At 44.3% G+C, this 17,238-nt stretch overlaps 1 protein-coding gene across 1 annotated transcript in view; it reads left to right on the top strand.

The window, feature by feature from the left end:
- Positions 1-17,238, top strand: part of Tekt3 (tektin 3) — a 44,265-nt gene that overhangs the window by 11,774 nt on the left and 15,253 nt on the right. The window contains exons 3-5 of the mRNA XM_052757354.1: positions 1,387-1,470; positions 11,318-11,388; positions 15,402-15,545. Of these exons, the coding sequence (XP_052613314.1) occupies positions 1,387-1,470; positions 11,318-11,388; positions 15,402-15,545 (299 nt within the window). The remainder of the gene's footprint in view (positions 1-1,386; positions 1,471-11,317; positions 11,389-15,401; positions 15,546-17,238) is intronic.

Below are 17,238 nucleotides of genomic sequence, written 5' to 3'. Positions count from 1 at the left end.
ATTGAAAATGTCCTGAAAACCACGACCACATACCCTGCTACTTAATTTCTCCAAGACTCTCGGTTGCTTTCCTCACTCCCCTTTCATGATGACTGAACACTTGACTTGGTTCTAATGTGAGCTCTCTCCTGCAGTCTCTGCCTGAGTGTTCTTGTGGGTCACAACATGGACTGTCAAAACAGAATCAGAAGGTCCTGATTATAGTCAGTGTTACAGGGAAATGAACTTCAAAAGAGAAAATACAAACAACCACTTAATAGGAGGAAGGTTGTTAAAATGTAATAACACAGCAGTGGTTGAATCAGTACGGTGGCCGTTTCTAGCTTATGACATTCGCAGCAATGGACACTTGTAACATCTAGGGCCGAGCGTGTGCACTTGGGTGTGTCGCTGCTGGGGCTGTGGGAGAAAGAGTCCCGAAAAGCAGTGTGGTGATATCCACTTAAATACTCCTAGTTCCCACAATCCACCAGCTCCTCATCCAGTAAATATAAATTGTACTACTCAAAAGTAGAAATGTGCTCAGTTAGGGTTCAATAATGTATTCCAATATGGCTCACATTTGATGTTTATAAAAGCTTAACATCATACAGTAGTTTTGTGTCATGGAAAAGGTTTTGAGAAAGCATTTTAGCTACATAATGACCTCTCTGACATAATTCATGGTTAGCAATTTATGATGCTATTTTCCATTGTCATCATTAACGTTCTCTGCCTCAAAGGGCATTTTAAAACTTCAGTCTAATGTTTAATTTGATCCTAAAAAAATAGTATAAAATTGTAAGGACATTGTTGCCTCCATTTATTAAAATCAACCAAACAATAAAACAGTGATAAGTATGGCTGGATCATGTTTTCTATATTTTAATTTTTAATAGGTAAAAGCATTATATTATTTTTATAATTAGGAAAAAAATAATTTTAAAGATGATGACTTAGATATTTGGCTACACAAATATTTTAATATTTTGAAAATGAATCATTCATTTCTACTTTTTTCAGTAGAAAATATTTAGAAACGATATTCAAACTCTTGGTTTCATGTAATCAAACTGTTTCTCTTCAATAAACTGATGCCAGGTACTTATATTAGATGCTAGCTGATGGGCATTCATTTTGTCAGTTTCCCAAATTGGGATTTATTTATTTATTTATTTATTTAATTTATTTATTTTCCAATTTGTTTCTTAAGCAGACACCACCTTTCCGCAGCAGCAAAGCTCTCTTCCCCTGTCATGATCTTTCTTAGGCTGGACTCTCCCAGATTGGCTTGAGAAGTCCAACTAGGGAGTCCCTGTTGACTTACTTGAAACAAGTTACTAGATTTCCTTGTCCCCAGCTGCCGTCAGTTTGCAGTGATGTGTTCTGTGCTCTGTGGATCTGTAGGTTGCCCGAGAGTGTCTCTTTCACCGAGAGAAGAGAATGGGAATCGACCTAGTTCATGACGAAGTTGAAAAAGAACTACTGACGGTAAGCATGGGTGGTGGGGAATGCTTCAATAATGAGAAGTGTGTGCTTAAGTGAAGACACAGAGCTGCGGTGTTGTCTACACCCATTTATAAGTGAATTTATAATGCCTAGCAAAGGTCCATTCTCTTGGTTTTATAAGTAATATGTGTTGACTGAGAACTTTAAAAATACAGGAAAAAATAAAGATTAGGTGTTTGCAGTGCCATTGGATGGAAATCAGTGTTGATTTTGGAATAGTTCAGTCATTCTGTCAAACATGTTTAGATAGACACCACTGGATCACACGGCACTGACATGCACGCATCTCCAAGATTGCCCTCATACAGTATTTGTGAATGGGAAAACTCCATCATTCATTTAAAATGGTGCGAGGTCATTTTCCTTATCACTGCATATCCCCGTAGGACACAACTTTGGTTATCCAATTCCCAGCATTCACAGCGTGAAGGTGCCACCACTAACTCAGCTCAGTCCTCCCTTATCGGACAGTTTGGTAGTTTACTGACCCCACACACTACTTGGCAATGTGGGCTTAGTCCCCAAGGAGGGCACAGGCTCTCGTCTCTGTAGCTTGATGCCACCACGGTGTCAAAGGGCATAAACATCTGGGGAAGTTTTGGTCCACTGCCGAGCTGCCACCCTGGAACCGATGTGTCCCCGTGCTGCTCTACAGATTCTCCCAAGCTTTCTGGCACTTTCTGATTTACTTCTCAGTTTTCTCACCTTTCTACACTACCTACAGGAACATCTCTACAGTCTGTTAAAGTTTCAGTGCTCCTGGCTAAGACACTAAATTAAACATTAGTTCTTCACATCAACTGTTCTGCCAAACAACTTTTAAATTTTTGATTAACATACAATGGTAATAATAAGGATCAAGTATGTACTGGTCAAACCCAGCATCTGCTTGTCCTTCCTCCCCGTTCACTTCCCAGCCTGTCCTACCCTGTCGTCCACCTCTTTCTACACATGGTAGAGTGCTCTTGGCTGTAGCCATTGCCTCCTTGAACCTTCCTGTCAGCTTTAGCTCTTTCTCTGAAAGCCGAGTCCTATGCAATTCCCAGATATGCTCCCACCCCATGATTTTCTTTGATGTACAGTGTCACCAATTCTTTCCATCTTCTGAGAAATATCCCCAACTCGATAATTGCCGGAAAGATGTAAGTTCACTGGGACCTTCCACTGTCCCTCCCTCTAATTTCTCAGCCCATTTCCCCCTCAGAATCACAGGATTTCTGCTGTGGTGAACCCATCTTCTCTGTCCCCAAACGAGATTTTCAGGGTCCCACTGCCTTTTTTTTTTTTTTAATCCCTGGTGAGAAATTATTTTGAGCTAGTCAGGTCATCCGAGTGATTTTATCCCAACACTCCATCAGTGTCTCTCTTGAACATCATTTTGAACTTCTGAAATGTCCATTCCATCAAGAATGATAAAAGTCATTGCTCTCATTGCCTAGGAGTAATTAGGATCTGCGCATCATGAATGAAATGGCTTTGCCATTCTGTGCATCATGAATGAAATGGCTTTGCCATGATGGGCCCTTACTCTGCACTTTCTTCTTTCCTGGTCTCCGATGAATCTCACAATTCATGAAGTGATCTGTCATTGTTTGGCCACCGTAAGTGGGAGGGGACTTAGGATCTGTCCATTGGCCCATTGTTTTCACTGATCTGAGGTGTCCTGTGGGAAGTAAATGTGGAGCCTATTTTAATGGCTTAACCTCAGGGTGCCCATTAAACACACTTTGGTACTTTCAAGAAGTTTTTTGAAACCTGGCATCTTTTAATGTTTCTGCTATTGTAGGAGGAGCCCACAAACCTGTGCATGTGTTAGAACCACCTGGTGTCTGGGCTGAATTCACAGAGTGTCTGGTTCGGATTTGGAGTGGAGACTAGTTTTTAAAAATACTTCCCAGGCAATTTTAATGAACAGGCGCAGCTAAGAACAAGCATCTCAAAATGTTGAAGAGAACTGGGGAACACTCAGTGGGTAAAAGCCCTTGCATAGTGTGAGGACTGAGTTTGGATCCCCAGCATCAACAAAAAGGCCAGGAATAACCCCAGTGAGAGAGAGGGATGGGTAGAAACAGGAGGATCACTGGGGCCCGTTGCCCACTAGCCTGGCTCCAGGTTCAGTGAGAAACCCTGCGTCAAAAGGAAAAGGTGGCGAGTAAAGGAACAGGATACTCAATGTTCTTCTTGGATCTCTGCATGTGAGTGCATGGGCACACGTACTCACACATATGTGTGTGTATGTGTGTGTGTGTGTGTGTGTGTGTGTGTGTGTGTGTGTGTGTGTGTGTATGTTTAAATGCATGAATGCACCACATACTCATGTACCACACACAAAAAAAACATGTGAAAGAAACTTAATGTGATCTAAGTAAATGGACATGACATGTTCATAGATGGGACAATTTGACTGTGTTGAGATGGCAATACTTCCTCAGTGACTTCACAGATCCAGCATAATTTCTATCAAAGTCTCAGCCTTGATCCTAAAATTTATACCCAAGTCCAGGGATTCACAGGGGTTGTAATAATACTGAAAAAAGAAGATAATTGGAAGATTCTAACAGCCCAATAAAATGTATTGCTACATTGTATTGTGTAAGATAATGTAACTCATATGGAGGCAGATCAATGGAATGGAACTCAAGTTCAATGAGAAAACAATGGTCTCCAAAACAGTGGTCCTCGGATAATTGGATATCCATATGCAAGAATAAAGAACTCACATCTCTTCACTGTGACATACAAAAGCATTACATAAAAATGGGTGGAAGACTTAAGAGTTAAAGTGATCAAATGCTCAGGAAAAGTCTGTACAAATAATTTTGATACTGGAGTAGGTGACAGTGTTTTAGATGCGACACTAAAAACAAAACTTGTCTTTTTTTTTTTTTTCAAAAGATAAGCTACATCATCAAAACTGAAAAACTGGTCCGTCAAAGAAGATTATCATTAACAAAAACCTTCACCTATCATATATCTACTATGGTCTTGTATCTAGCCTATATAAATAATGATTAAGAGTATTAGAGATAAACAAATAATCCAATTTTTAAGAATGGTCGAGTTCTCTAGTCAGTTCTCCAAGGAGGAGAAGGCATGAAACTATGAAGCATCATTAGTTGCCAAGAAAATATCAATCACCTTTCATAATGAGACTCATTCATGCCCACTAGGACGGTGGTGGCTATACAGAAAATAAAAGCTGAGGCTGTGGAAGGATTAGAATCAGTGCACATTGCTGGTGGGGATGTAGAACAATGTATCTACTTTAGAAATGATTAGAGTCACTACAGAATCCAGTGACTCTACTCCCAGGTATCTACCCAAGGGGAAAAGAAACCACATGCCACGAGGGAAAAGCTTGCATGGGAATATGTACAGGAACAGTATGCAGAACAGCGGGGCCCAAAGTGAAAACATCCTAATGGAAATCCACACAATAGAGAATCCTTTAGTGACTCCACGTAGATTAGTGGGTGTCTAGAAGGAGGTTCCAGGGAAGCTAAAGCTTGGTGGTGACAGCTAAGAGGTGCTTGCTTTTTGGGTCCAGATGAGGAAAGTGCCCTGACGTTGGTTGTGATGATGGATGTACTAACAGACACTGAGCTGTTGTACTTTGAGTCAGTGAGTGGTGCTTGCTGTCTATATGGTCTGTGCCTCACAGACTTATCCATGAGAACCAGGGAACGCTGAATCAGAGGTTGATGTTTTCCAGCTCAGTAGCAGAGGTCATCTTATCTCAATGTTAAACCTGCAACTAGAATAATAGCTCATTAATTTAAATGTGTTCTGTTATTCAATGTAGTGATCACACACACACACACACACACACACACACACACACACACAAACACACACAAATGCACACACAGTGATTCTTTTGACTGTTATATACAATTAGTAATATAGGCTGAACATCCCTACTCCCAAATCCAAAATCTGAAATGTTCCAAAATCAAAACATTTTGAGCATGGGAATTGCCCCACAAGTAGGAATTTGCACACCTGACCTCATGCTATACAGGTTTGTTAAACCACCTTCAGGCTGTGTGCAAGGTGTATCTGTGACATAAGTGAATTCTGTGTTTAGACTTGTGTCCCATTTTCTAAGATATTTAATCATAACTATGCAAATATTCCACATTCTGAAATCTGAAATGCTCCTGACCTGAAGTATTCCAGATGAGGGACGCTCACTGTATTCAGCTGTCTCTTACAGAATGGCTTCTCTCAGGGAACCGTCATGAGGCCATCTGCCCATGTCTCTGATAGTGCGGTGTTTCTTTAAACTTCAAAGCCAAGTGTGCCTGTAGAGTTACCACACACCCAGCCAGTCCAGGCTGTGCCCTGGGACTCAAGCCTGGCCTGCTAATCCAGAACTGAGCTGAGGCTCTGACCCTGCTCCTAGTGGCCAGTTTCACTCCCCTCTCATGTTGCAGAAGCAGAAACACTTCAGACTTCAGGGTTTATCAGGAATGCGCCGCAATGAGTCCGGGAGACAGGCCTGTTTCAGCACAACGCAGCCCATGAGGGTACTGCTCCGAGAGGGGGTTGAATAGAACCCCGATCTCAACAAAGAAGATATGGGTAAGGTCCAACCATCTGTACTATCTTATTTTTTTTTTTTTTTTGGTTTTTCAAGACAGGGTTTCTCTGTGTAGCTTTGCACCTTTCCTGGAACTCACTCTGTAGCCCAGGCTGGCCTCGAACTCACAGAGATCCACCTGGCTCTGCCTCCCGAGTGCTGGGATTAAAGGTGTGCGCCACCACCGCCCGGCCATCTGTGCTATCTTATGTCCTCCTTACCTAGGATTCTGTGTCCAAACATGCTCTGGTTCCAAAGGTTTCCCACAACCAGGCATGTCAGAAAGGCCAGCCATTTGCTAGTCATCTTTGATGGACACAGCAGCAAATACTGAAAATGGAAACTGGTAATGAAGGAGCATTGTGTGGGGGATCGAAGGGCCTGCTCTTGTCGATGAGGTTTTTCCATGATCTAGGTTCCACTGGAACTGCAGTTTGATTTTAGGAGTTGGATTGCCTCAGACTATTCAACTGTGGTGTTTTACACTCTCTGAACCCCCAAAACACAGTTAAGTGAACACACAGAACCACACAAACAGTTTCAACCTCCTGGGTGCAGGGTCTGGAATAATAAAGACACCCATGAAATGATTTTAAACCCACAATTCAGGCTGTAGCCTAAGGCCAGCACTTGTCCACATCTGTAATTGGACATCAGTGTTCTTGGGATGCTGGCCATGTTACTCTACAGAGACAGAGCCTGCATTTCACATGAATATTAAGTTCTAACATGAGGGAAATGACCTCTTGTGTGAGTTTTCCTGGGGAGATGTGAACAAGTGTCACAGCACATTCTAGATAGAGAAGGGATGAAAAGCCAAAGAAAAGATTCTACCTAATTGCACTTTAGAGAACCATTGAGATGATTGGGTTTACTTATTGGAGTATGATGAGTAAGGTAAGATTAGGTAGTGTGGCTGAGGTGAGCATGGGTAGCACAGAGGCAGCTGTATTCTGGAAAAGCCCAGCCCAGTGGGGACGACTGACACACAAAAGCTACATCCTTGGATCTCCCTGCACAACTTGAAGGCAGCTTGGCTGTTCTTCCCCCGCAATCTCACTGCCTGAATTACCTTCTGCAGAGGCTCAGTGAGTCTCTTGACTCTCAGGAGCCTGGAACCTTGTGAGTTTTGTTTACATCGTGGGCTTCACGCACTTCCCTCCTCAATCCAGGAAGGCATGTTTAAGTTTGGAGAAAACAGCTGCTAGAGGACCTGCCACCTCCTGAACACGACTGTCCGCTAAGCGCGGGCTTCTTTCCTTGTGGGTTGCAATCCCCTCTGGGGTTGTGTTACAGAATGTATGGGGGTCACAAACATTTGACAGCAGTGGAAGAGTTCTAAACATTCAAAATCAAAAATTAATTCCAAACCAAACTTGCAATGATCCCGAGGTCTTTGAAAGTGCTCATCCATGTTGTGCCCAGGGACTTCACTGCGGTCTTGGTTCTGAACACACAGCATGCACACTTTGTGATGGGCATGCCCTACCTTCATGCAACACCACAGGGATGCTGCCTAAAACACCTCATTGAGATATCGAATGTCATGAATTGCAATGTTTTTCTATACATAATTTTCTGTTCTTACAGAAACATGATGACTGAATGACAAGGTTTCTCTGTGTAGCCCTGGCTGTCCTGGAACTCAGGCATAGACCAGGCTGGCCTCGAACTCACAGAGATCTGCCTGCCTTTGCCTCCCTGAATGCTGGGATTAAAGACGTGTGCCACTACCGCCTGGCTCAAAGAACTTTTTAAAATGAATTTCTTTTTGATTTATGAACACAAAGTGTCTGATTTGTATACCTATTTTAAGTAGACTTAATATCATCCAAAAATTTCTCAGGCAAAGGAGATTATAAGTGGAAAAGGTTTAAGGAATTCTGGACTGAGCACTTAGCTCTCTGTGCAAAAATCCAGGAGAGCGTCACTGTCCTTACATTTCCTTTATGACTCACCCTTGGACGCAGTTAACCAGTGGCAGAGCTGGCACCTGAAGCAGTGCTGGCTGATGTTGAAGCAGGTGCGTAGCTACAGCTGCACCAGTCGGAGTGTGAGGCAACACGTTTTCACTCGGGGTGATGGGAAGGCAAGGGCTGCAGTCTCTACCCTGACACCCCCACTCTGCACAACACTGAGGTGGGTAACAGCAGGGGATGAGCTGTGAAGGGTTCACCTGCTCCATTAGGAGGCTTAACCCAAGCTTCCCCCGTCACCAAGACAAAGCTCCTGTTCGGCTTTTGCCCAAAGTCCTGCTGCTGAGACCACGTAGCTGTCAGGTACTACACTGATAACTTGAGACTCTCTGGGAAGTCAGGCCACAGTGTGGCGTCTCCTACCCCTCTCCAAGTCTAGGCACACACCGGCTGTTACTCCTCCCCATGGCAGAGTCCAGAATCCCAGGCCCACTTTCCAACTCCTACAGGTGTGGCTGTGCTATGCCAGAGGCTGCGGTCACGGACGCCTCCACAGCTTCTGCCTTCTGCCCATGCCCACTACCTCCTGTAAGCATTCATCTCAAGGCAGGGGAGGGATGGGTGCACCACACATAGTTCCACTGCAGGTCGACGTGCAGATTAACAGGTCAGCTAACACTGGATAGCTCCACTGCAGGTATGGATGCAGACTGACATGTCAGCTAAGGCTGGACAGCTCCACTGGACCCATTTCTAGTCTTTCCTTGCTTGTGTAAATTCCTCTTTCTTTAACCATCTACTGTTCTTCATCTGAATTTATTTGGATTCACAATAAAAACTATTGTTCAAAGATAAAAATATTAAAGTCTTATTAAATGCATTTCCCCACTGGAAATCCCAGTAATTTCTACTAAGTGCATTGTATGTGGAAACACACTGTACATACTGTAGAATGCTCTCATGATGCTTTCCAGGCAAGACTCCATGCATCCTTTGATACCTCTCTCTCTCCCTCTTTCCCTCCCTCTCCCTTCCCCTCTGCCTCTCCTTTCTATGTCATCGAGATAGATGCAAATTAAACAATACAAAAATGTAAGACTCTTAGTATCCCATGACTATTTGTGAGAACAGCCAGAGCTTTGCTACAACAGGGAAGCAGAGCAAACTCTTAGTTGACTCCACTGATCCTGAGCATTTAAGAATCAGACAGCAGGTTTAACATTTTAGGCATATTCATTACTGTCTAAACATATATGTGGCATGTTCATATGGGTGTAGGAGTACACATGTTTGCATATGTGTATGCATGCAAAGGCCAGAGGACAACATCTGTAGATGGAGTTTCTCTGTGTCCCATCAGCCAGTTCCCAAATAACCACTCTGAGACTTATTAATTATAAATGCGAACCGATAGCTTAGGCTTGTTACTAACTAGCTCTTACAACTTAAATTAATCCATATTTCTTGTCTACCCTCTGCCACGTGGCAGTACCTTCTTTCAGCATGGCACGCTCATCTTGCTTCTTTCCATGTCTCCTCAAGACTTTCAGACTCTGCCCTTCTTCTTCTTCCCAGCATTCTCTCTGCCCTGAACATCCTGCCTAGCCAGTAAGCTTTTCACTAACCAATTAGAGTAATACATATTCGCAATGAACAAAAGGATTATTCCACAGCAAACATCAGCTGTCATTCTCTGGAATGCTATTTATTCTTTTGAGGCAGGGCTTTTCTTTGGCCCAGAGCTCATCAATGAAGTTAGACTGGCTGTCTAGCACGCTTCAAGGTTCTGCTGGTTACAACCTCCCCAGGCCATCATGTCTGGTGTCTTTGTATGGGTTCTGGGAATCAAACTCAGGTACTGATGCTTGCAAAAGAATTGCTTTACTGCCTGAGCTCCCAACTCCCTGCAGCCCCCTACTTAATACTTTAAACAATAAAGGAAGAAGATAACTAACAGGTGAGTCACAATATCAGAGTGAAGAAAATATAATCAAATTAACAAAGACAGAAATAAAAAAATTGTTTGATAGATTTTAGCATCCTAGAAATTATGTCAATATAAAGACATCATGCATAAAATTATAACACATCTGATGGAAAAGAACTGATTTTTTTTGTTTTGTTTTGAGATGGGGGCCTCCTCCTCTGTGATCCAGGCTAGTCTTAGACTTCAACTCCTGAGCATCTCAGCCTTCCTTGTGCCTAAGACTACAGGTGTCTACCACCACATGTGGCTAAGGATTACATTTCAAATATGTTAAGAACATTCAATATATCCTTCTATTAGCCTCCAAACACAGGCAGGTTGGCTGTTTGTCTTGGGGCATGTTCTGTCACATTGGCCAGGGTTGGACAATAGTTGGCTACCTGATGTGCCGAAGGAAGACAGACCCTTCACCATTATAGACAAATGTAACTTTCCGGAAGGGAATTTTGCCTTTAATTGCCAGACCTTGAAAACAGGCACGACCCTTGCCAGTGTCTATATGTTTACACTGATTGTTCACACAGCCTTGTTTAATGTCATGGGAAAGCATCCAAGTTTAAAATGCCACAAACCAAATGTTAAGGATGACCCCTTTGTACTTGAAGAAAATGATAAAAATGATTATGTACACTTATAAAAAATTTCTGGAAGATGTTATTTGAGTTTGCAAATTTTCTAATGTTAATATTAATTTCAGGAGGAAATTAATATTTATATGCTATGAAATAGCGTATATATCATTGTAGCCTCAAAATGCCACACATTTGGTCAAGTGAGTGGCATGGCTAACACAGGTATTGGTTCAAGTGTAGGGACTGAGCCACAGGGCACAGCATGGCATCAGGTGGTTGACCTCCAGTGTGGAAGTCAATTTCCATGTCTGAAGCATGGAGCTGGACCAGTGTTGTGTGTACAGCCACAGAGACGCTCCTAGTGTTTGATCTTCACTGGTTTTCTTTGCTTTTGAAGGAAATCTGTTAAGGAAAAAGGTATCAGTTAAGTTCAATTGCACATCACCAGAATTCTAGGGTTTTTTTTTTTTGTTGTTGTTGTTCTTGTTTTCTTTTAATTAAAGACAAAGATAGAGTAGAAACGAAACACTAAAATTTTAACCCTGCTCCAGCTTGGTCCATATCACAGTATCTCTCTAGGCCTATAAGAAAAGACTGGTTTGTATTATCATGGGGCATGCAGGTAAATAAGTAGATGTAAAAAATTTTAATGCTTAACATCACAGATTTTCAACAAAAAAATTTAATTTATTGATGGGTTTGAACATTGATGACTTTGGATGATATCTGCAATGAAAACATTAATGTGTGATTTTGTTTTTCAATTGAGTAGGAAACTGATGGCATTCTGTGTTGTCAAGAGAGAATGAGGCGGCATCTGGATAAGGCAATTGCCCAGCTCGCGTAAGCATTTCCTCTGTATCCAGTTTAAAGCCGAGCATTGAACCATGCTTATGCCTCCTGCACATTTCTGTTAGCGCCTCATAAGAGTACACACACACACACAGCACACAGGGACATTGGCACACAGGCACACAGACACAGGTATACACATGGGCACACACATACATGGGCACACATGCATGCACATTTCTCTTAGCACCTCATAAGAGCGCACACACACACACACACACACACACACACACACACACACACACACGGCACACAGGGACATTGGCACACAGGCACACATGGGCACACACATACATGGGCACACACGCATGCACATTTTTATTCGGAGGTTAGGATAAGTGCTTAGAATTTTTTTTTTTCAAGACAGGGTTTCTCTGTGTAGTTTTGGTGCCTGTCCTGGATCTTGCTCTGTAGACCAGGCTGGCCTTGAACTCACAGAGATCTGCCTGGCTCTGCCTTCTGAGTGCTGGGATTAAGGAAGTGCTCCACTACGGCCCAGCAAGTGCTTAGAATTTTGTCTTCGATTTTTATTTAAAAAATAATTTGGGGCCGGGCGGTGGTGGCGCACGCCTTTAATCCCAGCACTCGGGAGGCAGAGTCAGGCGGATCTCTGTGAGTTCGAGGCCAGCCTGGGCTACCAAGTGAGTTCCAGGAAAGGCGCAAAGCTACACAGAGAAACCCTGTCTCGAAAAACCAAAAAAAAAAAAAAAAAAAAAATTTGGGGATGTTGTGGGAAGGGTGGCCAATGTTTCCTTAACTCAAGAATATTTTACTTTGAGGCCTGTATTCTGTCCTGGCATTTGGAAAGGGAGTAGGTTGTGTCTGCCTTTTATTTTCATATTTCCTTGAAGACCCGTCCCTCCTGATTACATCATCACAGCATTCACTGCGCCACAGCACTGTCGTTAGGCACTATTCCTGTGCCGGAATACAACTCCCTCAAGGATGGGTTCTCAGGCACTTACTCTTTATGGCAAGGGTGGGAGGAGAATGGGAAAGGAGGAGGAGGAGGAGGAGGAGGAGGAGGAGGAGGAGGAGGAGGAGGAGGAGGAGGAGGAGGAGGAGGATGTTCTTAAGTTATGGTAATGCCTGTCAGACTAGAAAAGGTACTGGCTGAGCCTGGTGACTTACAGTCCTCCAAAAGTCCATGTTGGCTATGGTCACACAAAGAAGCAGTGTTGAAAATGCCACCCCCACCCAAAGAAACGATGGCCACATATATACTGCTGTTATCAAAGATGACCTGATACACCTCAGGTAACAAGTCTCACAGAGGCATAAATTACTACCGGCTTAGTTTGTCCAACCAAGCCTTGGAGTCAACACTGGAAAGGTTGGTGAGGTTTGCATGCCACGGTCCTCTGGAGGAGGCATTAGAAGGCTCTGTTACTCAGAAATTGGTGAGATGCACAAACAATTATGGAGGCTGCCTGGCATGGTTTGGTTATGAATGGGGTAGCTATGATCTGAACTCACGACTCCTTTAAGAATTTTAGAATCTACATTTAGCATGTTTCCAAGAGTCTGTACTGATCTCCATTTTCTTTGGTATGCTGTTATGCCTTGTGTCCTTGGCTTTTTGTGGCCACGATTGTTCCATGCTGAGAGAACTACATCTTTCTGTGAGTCTGCATTACTGATTGTCTCCCTCGCTTGTATTACAGGCCCTTGCACAAGGTCCTGGCCATATGAATTCTCTTGCTTGGATTTTTGTTGGTGACCCTTTAAGGAGCGTTCTTTTGCTTAAATATAGCAGGCAGAGCTGACCTCACCTCCCTGCGTGACTTTTCCACTATACTGTATCTGCTTGTTGAATGTGACTGTCACACTCTCAGAAGGCACATCAGCTGAAAATTGAGCCTCCCTGGGCACTACCATGGCATCTGAGGCTCTTGACATCTTTGTTTATATGACAAGTTGATGAAGTGCCACCCCACATACTTTCCCAGGTTGACTGGCAGGCTCCCCTCTCATCAAAGATGCCATCCTGAGAGGAAACCCATGGGGCGTGCTGGTCCTAGATCACAAACAAGATAGATCTTCTAGTCCAGAGTCCCAGCATAATAACCCAAAGCAGGAGGCTCAGCGGCGTCAAGGGGAGGCATCTTTTGCATGTATGTTCTTCTAGAATTCATAAAATACAGATAGTTTGCCCAGGGCTGCCCTCATTCCTACTTTACAGAAAAGCTAAAGCATATGCTAAGTGATTTGTCTGTAGGCACAGGCCACAGTGAGTGGAAGCTGCAGGCTCCAGTTCATTCCATTGGAAGCAATCTTTACCAGGCGATTCCTGTGCCGGGCCTTGCTTAGGGTTCTAGAAGCATAGAGGTGATCCTGCTTCTCACAGGCCACATGCTAACAGCTCTCAACTCTCTGTTTCTAGTATAGATTTTCCCAAATTTCAGCAGCCTACTGGGGGCTACATGTGGGTGTGGAAAGAGCACTCAGGCTTAGTGTGTCCTCCAACCCCCACTCAGACCCTCCTCCCGTCCATATGTCCCCCAACTCCAGTGATGGATTTCCATCAATCCAGTGACTCAGCTGAGCTCTTGATTTTCACTGAGGTCCAACCTCCTGGGAGATTGGCTTGGTTCTTAAACACACCCAGAATCTGAATACTTATCTCTTCTGCTGTCCACTTAGTTTCTGTCATCTTACTCTTCCGAGTCACTGCTGTGGCTTCCCAGTGGGACTTCCGAGGTCTCCGGCAGTCGGTTCTCAGCACAGTGACAGAATGATCTAGTTAAATGGCAAGTCAGCAGTCTCCAGCTTCACTTAGGAGAAAACCTGGGCCTTTGCAACATCCAGCGTCCAACATGTGTGACCTGGTTGTCCTTATGCCAGGGCTCAGCGTCATCTGATGAAATGCCTCCTGACCACCCCGTGTAAAATCACCGCCCCTGCTCTGGGGCTCCTGGTTCCTGTTTTGTTTTTTACCTTGCTCTTCCAGCCACACCAGCTGCCCATGTAATGTGCGTATTGTCTATGTGTTCATGGAAGGACAAACTCCTCAGAGAAGAGGTTCTGCTGTGTTCACTATTTCTCAGGCTCACACAACAATTATTTGTTAAATATACAGTGATATGAATGAAGATATGTTTCACCTGTTGCCCATGCCCACCTCTCATCCAGGGCTAGTCTCTGGGCTTGACTTGTGGGTCCTCTCTTTCCCTGGAATTCAGGCAAGACTGTATTACTGAGATGCAGGGTCTCTTCTCTCCCAGTAGCTGGGCCACTGGGGCAGAGGGCTGGGGTGAACCGCCAGTTCCCCGACATCTTCTCAAGCACTCTTGGAAGCTGATTCTGACTCTTAATTTACGGCTCCTGGGAAACATCTGAGCCACAGCATGGCCTCAAATTTAGGTTGTCAATGGACCGAGGGAGGCTTTGCTGTGTGTGCCTCATGAGTTCTTGGGGAAAATATATTCAAAGCATAGAGAAAGGGGTGAGAATACAGAAGCTGAATAGGAAGGAAGAGAGGAAGGCACAGAAATGGACATATGACTGCAAACCAGTGTCCTGCTTGGAACTGGTGGTGAGCGTTAGGGTTAGGATATATCATTCTCCCTCCACCCTCTCTCCCCACTTCCCTACACCCCATAGACAAGAAACATGGAGGGTGGGACGAGGTGGGGCAGGGCAGGGTGGGCTTCTTATGACTCACATGCATGACCATCTCCACAGATGCTCCTTTGGAGTGGGAGTTGATTGTTTTTTTTTTTTTTTTTTTGGTTTTTCGAGACAGGGTTTCTCTGTGTAGCTTTGCGCCTTTCCTGGAACTCACTTGGTAGCCCAGGCTGGCCTCGAACTCACAGAGATCCGCCTGGCTCTGCCTCCCGAGTGCTGGGATTAAAGGCGTGCGCCACCACCGCCCGGCCGGGAGTTGATTGTTTTGATGGAGGAGAGTTGTGGAGGGTTCCACCTTAAAAGGGCAATGCCTGGTTGTTTGGGAAGTAGTTGCCTGACTGCAAACTTGTCTCTCTTCTCTCCCCTGGATATTGTAGCTCAGACAGAGCTGCGCAGCATGAGCTGGAGAAGGACTTGAGTGATAAACAGACAGCCTTCCGGATTGACGATAAATGCCAGCACCTGCGAAACACTTCGGAGGGCGTGAGCTACTTCCGGGGCGTGGAGAAAGTTGACGCAACGTAAGCTGGCCCATGCCGTTCTGTGATTGTAGTGTCGTTCTCTCCGCTTCCATGATGATGCAGCATACAAGTCATCCTACTCCATTTCTTTTTAAAAAATACTATCACAAGTTCCCAAGACTTGGTGATTTATAAGGAACAGAAGTTTCTTAGGTTTATACTTTTGGAGTCTTGGAAGTCTATGGGAGCAACTTCTTGAGAGAGGTGTTTTTTTTTTTTTTTTTCCGAGACAGGGTTTCTCTGTGTAGTTTTGGTGCCTGTCCTGGATCTCGCTCTGTAGACCAGGCTGGCCTTGAACTCACAGAGATCCGCCTGGCTCTGCCTCCCGAGCGCTGGGATTAAAGGCATGCACCATCACCACCCGGCCCTTTGTGAGAGTTTTTATGTTGAAGAACCAGAAGGGCAAATGAGTATTTGCAAAAGTGAAAGTCATGTTCCTAACAACCCACTCTGGAAAACTGACCAACTCCAATGAGAATGCAGGCAGGGGATGTGGCTTAGTAAGGGGTATGCCTGCCTGGATTTGTCCCTAGCACCTCAAGATAAAGAATATTTTTAAAGGCATTGATGCTTCTTAATGACACACTCATTACTTAAAGCAGTGGTTCTCAACCTTCCTAATGCTGCGACCCTTTAATACAGTTCCTCGTGTTGTAGTGACCCTCAACTATAAAATTATTTTCATTGCTACTTCTTTTTTTTTTTTTTTTGGTTTTTTCGAGGCAGGGTTTCGCTGTGTAGCTTTGCGCCTTTCCTGGAACTCACTTGGTAGTCCAGGCTGGCCTCGAACTCACAGAGATCCGCCTGCCTCTGCCTCCCGAGTGCTGGGATTAAAGGCGTGCGCCACCACCGCCCGGCTTCATTGCTACTTCTTAACTAATTTTGCTACTGTTATGAATCGTAATGTAAATTTTATTTTTGGAGAGAGAGGTTTGCCAAAGGGGGTCGTGACCCATGGGTTGAGAACTGCTGAGGTACTTCCCAATGATGCACTGATGTTAAACTGAGTTAAAATGGAGGGTGTTTGTAAAGCAAGGCCAGGTGCCCGAAGATGAGGGACACACTTGGCCTTGACCCGTTTTCAGTAAGGTTTCATTTGAATAGAGTCAGGCCTTGAGAATCGAACCATCCTGTATTTCTTTTTCTAACATGAAAATGACACCTCTTGTTCAGAAAACCTAAGAAAACCCAAACAAACAGGCAACCAGACATCGCCAGTTCCCGGATGTCCCGGGCCCTGTGTGCACAGGCTGGAAACGGTGCATGCGTTTCTCACCACTGCTTGTTACATTTGCCTAACTGCTAGTTCTTTGCCAGACCCCTGGATGCCATTCTGGGGCGGGGCTTACAGTTTGAGCCCATCACTTCCTTTAAAAAAAAAAAACAACAAAAAAACAAGTTCGATGGAGTGACGTTTACCTAGAATTAAAATGGCCGAGCTGCATGTGCATGGCGGTGGGTCTGTCGTAGTTGAATGTCTGTGTAACCACAGCCACACAGAAGATGGGTTTTTTTTTTCATAACCCTGTAAAGATCCCCACGGTTTCCCCCACACCTGTGTCTACGCACTTCCCCTAAAGTGACTCCAAAATTGATTCTGTCCTGTGGGTGCCTGGTCCCGTCTCTTGAGAGGTACAACAGCAGTTACCACTTAGACTTTCACTGTTCAGGTAGGTGTGAATCTGAACCAGAC

Source organism: Peromyscus californicus, unplaced genomic scaffold (assembly GCF_007827085.1).
Source record: "Peromyscus californicus insignis strain IS unplaced genomic scaffold, ASM782708v3 Scaffold_3__1_contigs__length_106647218, whole genome shotgun sequence".
In the NCBI taxonomy this organism is placed as follows: domain Eukaryota; kingdom Metazoa; phylum Chordata; class Mammalia; order Rodentia; family Cricetidae; genus Peromyscus; species Peromyscus californicus.
This window is presented reverse-complemented; position numbering and strand designations above follow the sequence as displayed.